At 25.8% G+C, this 8,289-nt stretch overlaps 3 protein-coding genes across 3 annotated transcripts; 1 reads left to right on the top strand and 2 right to left on the bottom strand.

Annotated features, from left to right (window-relative positions):
* Positions 1 to 426: 426 nt before the first annotated feature.
* Positions 427 to 651, bottom strand: LOC129605664 (U-Asilidin(12)-Dg3b-like). The gene has a single exon (XM_055515557.1). The coding sequence runs from the start codon at positions 649 to 651 to the stop codon at positions 427 to 429; it is 225 nt and encodes a 74-aa protein (XP_055371532.1).
* Positions 652 to 2,385: 1,734 nt separating this feature from the next.
* On the top strand, positions 2,386 to 2,610 carry LOC129605663 (U-Asilidin(12)-Dg3b-like). The gene has a single exon (XM_055515556.1). It carries the CDS (start codon positions 2,386 to 2,388, stop codon positions 2,608 to 2,610), a length of 225 nt encoding a protein of 74 aa, XP_055371531.1.
* Positions 2,611 to 4,340: 1,730 nt separating this feature from the next.
* On the bottom strand, positions 4,341 to 4,565 carry LOC129605662 (U-Asilidin(12)-Dg3b-like). The gene has a single exon (XM_055515555.1). It carries the CDS (start codon positions 4,563 to 4,565, stop codon positions 4,341 to 4,343), a length of 225 nt encoding a protein of 74 aa, XP_055371530.1.
* Positions 4,566 to 8,289: the final 3,724 nt, after the last annotated feature.

Here is an 8,289-nt window from a genome sequence, read left to right as displayed (position 1 = left end):
AAAAAAACAAATTGATAATTTTATTTGATAAAATTTAATGTTGAAAACAAATTTTTTAAACTCCTAATCTATAAAGCCCTAACTACATACATTAAAACATTAGGGTTATGTTTTCTAACAAATGATAATCAAGAAAAGAACATCTCGAGCCGAATTTTACAAGTTTTTAATTATATAGAAGAGTTTTAATAATTCTTGAAAGCTATAATTTGGAAAAATGACATACCCATTCAGTTTACCAAGAATTCAGCAATTAGTCTTATATATTTTGAAAATCAAATTAATTTTGTAATATTACAACAGTTTCAATTAATTTTGTATAATTTTGTTTTAATTTTAACTAGGGGTTCATTTGGAAACAAACATAATTTTTATACTGTAAATTTACTGATTTATTATTAATATAATAATATAAATTAAAAATTATCAACGGCAATTGCAAACTTTTCTGTCATCACACCATCCGCCACGATATCCTTTAGCAATACAATGAGCAGCACATGCACGATCACCCCATTCTCCACCAATAATATCACAAGTTACTCTTGGTTGAATAACCATATCATCACCATCGTTTTCTGTTAAATGTGGTGTAGCACAAACTGCAGCAATTACAACAGCAAAAATTAAGAAAATGTTGAAGAAACGCATTGTGATAATTTGAATTTTTTCAATTTCTAAATTCCAATTTGTATAAAATGTTTGAAATACTAGAAGTAACTAATGATATTTTCAATTTTCAACTCAATATTTATACAAAAAATTTTTCTTTTACCGTAAATCAAATCCGATTTGATAACATGAAAGATATCCTAATAAATACACCTTGACGTCATCATGGAAAAGTTTTAAATTATAACCTAAGTGTATACTTAACCTTTTCTTTTAATACGAAAATTTAAAATGGCTATGCGAAAGCTTCAAAAGAGAAATATCGCAAGTCAGAAATATATAATATTATGTATGTATATGTTATAATATTATGTAAAAAGTATAATATATATGTATGCAAAAAGTATATATGTATGTATATGTTTAAACTATGGTATAGTCACGAATATTTATTAGTCTTAAGCTCTTAAGAAAAATGGAGATAGGAGAATAATACACATACTACATATTGAGTGGAAAAAACTTTTATTCTGCTAATTTTGTGTTAATAGCTATTAAACGGTTTTATTCCAACAAATCGAGGTTGCTCCGCACTTTATCAACCCGCCGAGCTCATCAATAGATGAATTAATTGAATACGCCTTAAAAACCTGACAAAGTCAACTAATATATATTTGTATACATATATATACACTTCTTTGTATTGAATTTTCACAAATTGTAAAAAGGTATATGAAATTAAAATAAAACTTTGAAAAATTTGTTTAAATTGTTAAGAATTCAACTACTTCATTTCATTTTTCTCTGGAAGACCAGGGTCCTTCGGTCTTTCCCATCTCGACCCATAGGATTTTTTCGATTTCCGGCCCCATCTACATGAACACTTTTTGTAGGCTCCGGACGAATTAAGATATTACGTCCGTGCGTGAGACTTCAAAACGGGCCACAAAGCCCCCTAAGAAGGACCTCAGTCTCGAACTAACTAACACCTCACACTCGCACTGTAGGTGTCGGTCGTTTTCTTTTCCTCTAGGCAGAGGCGGCACAACCTATTTCTTCACCATGCCAATAAATCTCATTGGTTCATTTTGTTATAAGACTGGTCAATTGAAAGGACTAAACAACCCTAGATAGGACCGCTTCTCATTGAAAGCTGTTTAAAATTATTTTAGTACTTTGATAGTTGCCTACAAGAAATTACTTAGCAAATCTTTCATTCTAATAATCTCGATTTTGACAATGATAATTGATTTAAACTGAAATTTAAATGAGACAATTCAATTTTTGTTTTTCTTTTATGAAATTTTTATTAAATTAAGGTACTTTTTGAGTCTTAAATAAATAACTATTCTATGAAAATTATAAAGAAATAAATTTTTTCAAATTTATTAAGAAAACTCTGGAAATAGATAATGTTTGTGTATTTATCAATATCGGCAATCTATTTATGCTCACTTTTTTTGTTACCATTTTCAATATAAATTATTCAGTAACTCAATTAAAATTATAATGAAATTTTGAAATTTATTTAAAATTAAATATAGAGACAAATTTGAAGAAAAAAAATTATTTCTTATTAACACTTGACTAATATACTAATCAGGATGTTTTTTTAATCTTATCGAACCGGATTGGCTTTACAATAGACGAACAATTTTTATATATAAATATTGAGTTGAGAATTGAAATTAACATTAATTACTTCTAGTATTTCAAACCTAATCGTATTATAGAAATTAAAACTTAGAAATTGAAAAAATTCAAATTATTACAATGCGTTTCTTCAACATTTTTTTAATTTTTGCTGTTGTAATTGCTGCAGTTTCTGCTACACCACATTTAACAGAAACCGATGGTGATGATATGGTTATTCAACCAAGAGTAACTTGTGATATTATTGGTGGAGAATGGGGTGATCGTGCATGTGCTGCTCATTGTATTGCTAAAGGATACCGTGGTGGATGGTGTGATGACAGAAAAGTTTGCAATTGTCGTTAATAATTTTCAGCTTGTTTAATTTCTTATAATTAATTTTTAAATTAGTTTTGTAAAATTTAACAATTTATTGTGTATAATTTAGTTTATTCATATTAATAAAGACTATTATATAAAACGAGATTAATTGCTAAGTGGAATTCAATCGCTTTTTAATCATTTATTCAAATTAACAATAAACTTCCAATTAACTCAAAGGTTAATTTTATATATTTTTTAATTCAAGTCTGTATTTGAAGTATTTTAAGAATTTTTCATTCTTCAATAATTCGGTTTAAGCAAATCAAAATCTACTTATAATTAGCCTATATCTATATAAATATTTTTTGAATGCCTATTGAGTTTAAGTACATCAAATTAAGAGTCAAGTAGTAATTTAACGGAATTTTGAAAATAATTTTTGTTAAAATTTTTTATTAGGCCTAATTAAAGAAGATAAAGACTTAATTAAGCTTCCCTTACTCAATCACACGTAATTGTTTAAACATATATACTTTAAATTCCGGAAGTCGAACTTATATTTGTGAGTTGTGTCGTTATTCTTCCCAATGTGCGATATGTACGTATGTGTAATTGCATTGAAATAATATGATTTAACAATATTGTTTTTGTATAAGTAAAACTTTAAAAAATAAAAATTCATTTCTTACATTGTAACAAAACATTAAACCAATTCAGAGTATAAGTAGTGTAAGATGGCACTATATAAAAAAAACTATGAGTATCAGTGACTCACAGTTTTCCTCCTAATTCTCCAAATTTTTAATAAAATTATAAAATTTACAATTGATTTAATTCTTAAAATACATATAATATATTATAAATTACTTCTATATTGCATACAATAAACATAACATGCCTATTAAGTCTTAGTGAGCCTTTTAACATTCAGTTGTGGTTTGTGCTATTTTGAAATTCCGGAACTTCTACATTCTCATCTCCATTTCTTGTTTTTTTCAAACAAACAAATTACACAATAACACAATATTGTAAAGAAAAAAAAATGTATTAGCTACATTAACGTTACTTGAACTTGAAAAATGTTTGTAACTATATCCGTTTCCGGTACTTAATAACTAAAGCAACTGAACCTAATGCGGGAATTTGTTTAAAAAAAAAAAAAAATTGATGTATTTTCTTATGTAATTTTTAATAACCATTCCGTATAAATTATATAGTAATACAATAGCATCTAGCAGGAGGTTTTTAAATCAGAGTCGAAGAATTTATTTTCCTTGCCTTACAAAGACTTTTACCATTTTGATTATTATATTTTAGAAATGACGATTCTCCCATAAGAATTTACAGAAGAAATATTTCCCCTATAGCTTTGAAGATATTAATTAATGTGAGAATTTGTAATGTCATCGGAAATATTTAAGATTTCAACTTTTGGCATTTGTAAAATAAGTTAAAGAAAAGAATGAGAATATGTGCATATGAAGAGGCAAATGAGTTCTTTCATAATTTACAAGTGTGGCATTGAAGCTTAAGGCTTTAATTTGATTGTAGAAACAAAAATTAATTGTGATATAAATAAAATACTCATGTGCCTCTTTTAATACTCACAATTATTTACGCTTTCATTGCCTTCCGTTGGCATTCTAAACCTAAAATTATTAAATAATAAAAAATTATATTTAAAATTAATATTACAGTTTATTTTTATTGAAATAACCAAATCAAAACAATATTTATTAAATATTATGACACTAGATTAAAATTATTTTAAATTAACGGCAGTTGCAAACTTTTCTGTCATCACACCATCCACCACGATATCCTTTAGCAATACAATGAGCAGCACATGCACGATCACCCCATTCTCCACCAATAATATCACAAGTTACTCTTGGTTGAATAACCATATCATCACCATCGTTTTCTGTTAAATGTGGTGTAGCACAAACTGCAGCAATTACAACAGCAAAAATTAAGAAAATGTTGAAGAAACGCATTGTAATAATTTGAATTTTTTCAATTTCTAAGTTCCAATTTGTATAAAATGTTTGAAATACTAGAAGTAACTAATGATAATTTCAATTTTCAACTCAATATTTATATAAATATTTTTCTTTTATTGAAAAACAAATTTTTTATTTGATAAGATTAAAGATATTCTTCCTGAATAATATACCTAAATGTTATCATGGAAAAATTCTAAATTATAAGTTGAATACACTTAAAAAATTTTCACTAAAGTGATTTTGATCTGATAAAGTTTTTTAGTTGTTATATACAAGTTAACTGATTGAATTTTTAATTAAAGGCAATTTACGATTTTTAAACTTCATAAGACCTTTAATATTAATTTCAATTAGAATTATGATTTCAACAGCTAAGATGCTGTTTTCTGGCTGCGCGAATATAAAAGTGAGGTTTATCTAAATTAGGTGTCTGTGATATATAAATAATTTGTCTCAAAAAGGATTGGATAATGGAATTGGGGTTTACTTCTACTAACTGCTTCAACTATTTATTCAACCCCAAATAGCTGAAACTTCAAATAATTTCATTAGAAATTAAACATTTCCGATTTATATGACAATAAACCAAAAATCGTAATTTGGATTTTGAGTTTTCCCTAATTTTTCTTACTTTAAAATTTAATTTGTTATAAAATTCTCTATGATTTATAATTAATCCGTATGAAAATTATCAATTAATTGCAATAATTCGTAATTAAACAAACTTTGGGGGACGAATGTCTTTTCTGCTCTTGGACTATATTTTACTATAACCTTAACTAATTTTAATGTAACATGTCCCAAAAATAATTGTAGCTTCAAATTTATCTTAAACTTTTACAAAAATGTTTTAATTTAAGCAATTTAATAATAATTTCCTAAGAAAAACTAATTATCTTATTTGATTCCAGATTCTTTCACATTAAAATAATGTTCATTTAAACGATCATAAAGAAAATTGTTATTGCAATAAAGATTCTTAAAGCTTTTTCACATTTATATAGCAATTAATTTTGTTCGTGGAAAAAAAATTAGCATAAGAATAGTGCAGCTGTGTATTATTTAGACACTTTATAATATTTGTCTGTTGTTAGAAAAAATTTCAATATAAATAGAGTCAAATTTTTTTAGATTAATATAGTTAATTCAAACATTTCGTTCAAATTAAATAAATTTACATTTAAAAATTCAAATTATTAAAATGCGTTTCTTTAACATTTTCTTAATTTTTACTATTGTAATTGTTGCTGTTTATGCTAATCCTTCTCTAACCGATGATGATTTGGTAATTCAACCAAGAGTAACTTGTGATATTATTGGTGGAGTATGGGGAGATCGTGCATGTGCTGCTCATTGTATTGCCAGAGGATATCGTGGTGGATGGTGTGATGGCAGAAGAGTTTGTAATTGCCGTTAATTTTTCGTTTGGGCTCAAAATATAAAGATGATGTTGTTACTGAATATTTGTTGAATAAAAATTTGTAAAATCCAGTATTAATAACGAAAATTTTGATTTTTTTTTTTTTTGATTTTCAAAAGCATTTAATTTTGTGATTTCATCTGAATATTCCAATTTTGAATATTAGAGGTAGAGCCTTCTAATTTTCTTAGAATGTGAAAAAATTTGTTTAATCTTTAAAAAATTTTTAATTTAAAATAAAATTATTCCATTTCGTCATGTACAGCAGAAAATAAATTTTATGATTGCATTATTAAAACACAACAAATAAGCAGCTCGACATTTTTTCATTTTAAGTGAATTTGGGCACATTTCTCTCACATTAGAACAATATTATTTTCTTAGTCATCAAATTTTTTAACAAATCCAAGAAAATAAAGTAAATTTGAAGTTGTGGTTATTAGAACTGTATATCCAATGACTTATACATTTTTGCAAGAAAAAGATTTGGGGCAACAAAATGAGATTCTGCATAATGGTATATTAAAAGGATGAGACACTTTACTAATTTTTAATGCTTTCCGAATCTTAAAATCTTAAAATTGATTTTAAATTTTAAAAGTATATGTGGATTAAGCATTAATTAGGTTGATTTCGTTCTTCTTAATGCTGATAATGTGAAATTTTGTTTGCAAAAAAATTCTATTTGGAATTTTCAGTTTATCCTAAAAGTAGGCAAAATTGCATACTTCTATTATCACAATAAAATATTTAATTTAAGGCAACCAAATATTTGTTGAATGAAAAACTTTACGTCTAGTAACAGCATTTAAGTCGAAAATATATAACATATAAAAAGATTATTATACAATTTTAAGGAATTTTTAGATAAACGAAAAACAAAATTAATTGTTATTGAAAGCCACTTTTGATTAGCAAATAGAAAACATCCAAGATAAAATCTTTTCTAAGATATGTAGTTCGTTTTAAATTTATGTCACTAAGAGTACAGTTTTAATTAATTGTTTAATGACGCATATAGCATTTTACGTTGAACAAAACTTCATTTTGGGTAGGTCATGGTATAAGAACGAGTATAGAACTTTAAAATTTTTGTACTATACTGTTGATATGCCTCTATGTCTACTATTCTGTTCGTATCTATGTCTACTTTTCTATGCGTATCTATGTCTGCTCTTCTTGTTGTATTATCTATATTTTAATTAAAAATTTCTAATCGATATTAAGTTTTTATAATGCATGGTGTCTGTTGATAAGTGAAATACAGAAATAGAAATAGGTGTTAAACCTTTAATAAATGATAATAACCTGCTATATTTGAAATGTGAAGATCATATTTAATTTACAAAATAAATGAACAAGAACAAAAAGTAGTTTTTCAACCAAGAGTTACTTCTGATCGACTTTTAAGATATTCAACTGAATTTTTGTACCTAAGTAAAAAGTATAATATCGCAAATAAATTTTATTAAAACTACAAGAAATTTAAATTTGAAAAATTTTACAAGTTTATTGATTATTGTACTTTAATTTTTAATTTTTCACTGAGCAAAACAGAATTCTATTTGTCTTATGCCTAGTTTTAGTTGTGTGTACAGTGTTGAATTAAAATTTGCTGTTTAAAGAAGGGTTATTTATTAGGGTTAATTTATTAAAGCACAAATATTATTTCCTATTATGGTAGAGTTGTGTAGAAATCGGACTAGTCAAAGTGTTGATCGGCTATGTTTAATTATGACGAAATTGTGAATGCATAAAAACATCAAAATATCTTATACTAATGTTTATTTCCATCTGTTGAACAAATTAATCCTGATAGAATTTTTATTTTGTCAATAAAGTGGTGCCATATTGCCATGCAGCAAAGAATGCAAAGCAATATTTAAAATTCAATTCAATTTTTAGAAAAATTGAGCAACCATCATTCAGCCAAAAACTTAAGGTTTACGATCAAAAATTTATGAGAAAAATAATAATAAAAAAAAAATCCTAGGATGCTCTAGTCCCCGAACATAGCCTGTTTTATAGTTAGGGTTGCCAGAAATGTAAAGTTAAATAACTCGATTGTACTTCCAAGATCTTTACAATTCAATGGAAATACAAATACAATTCATGATTAAAGCGAAATATGATATTATTCAATATTATATGAACTTATATGAGCAGAGTTTGCACTGTATGAATTTGAATGACTATAAAATTATTACGAGTATTATTATTTTCCTGTTACAGAATTATATTTTCCTGAAAGAAAATTTTTCTGTAATTGGGTGGAAAATTAAACAAATTTTACAA

This window comes from Condylostylus longicornis, unplaced genomic scaffold (genome assembly GCF_029603195.1).
Source record: "Condylostylus longicornis isolate FDR11 unplaced genomic scaffold, ASM2960319v2 ptg000013l, whole genome shotgun sequence".
In the NCBI taxonomy this organism is placed as follows: Eukaryota; Metazoa; Arthropoda; class Insecta; order Diptera; family Dolichopodidae; genus Condylostylus; species Condylostylus longicornis.
The sequence above is the reverse complement of the archived record's forward strand: the minus strand, read 5'-3'. Positions and strand labels throughout refer to the sequence as shown.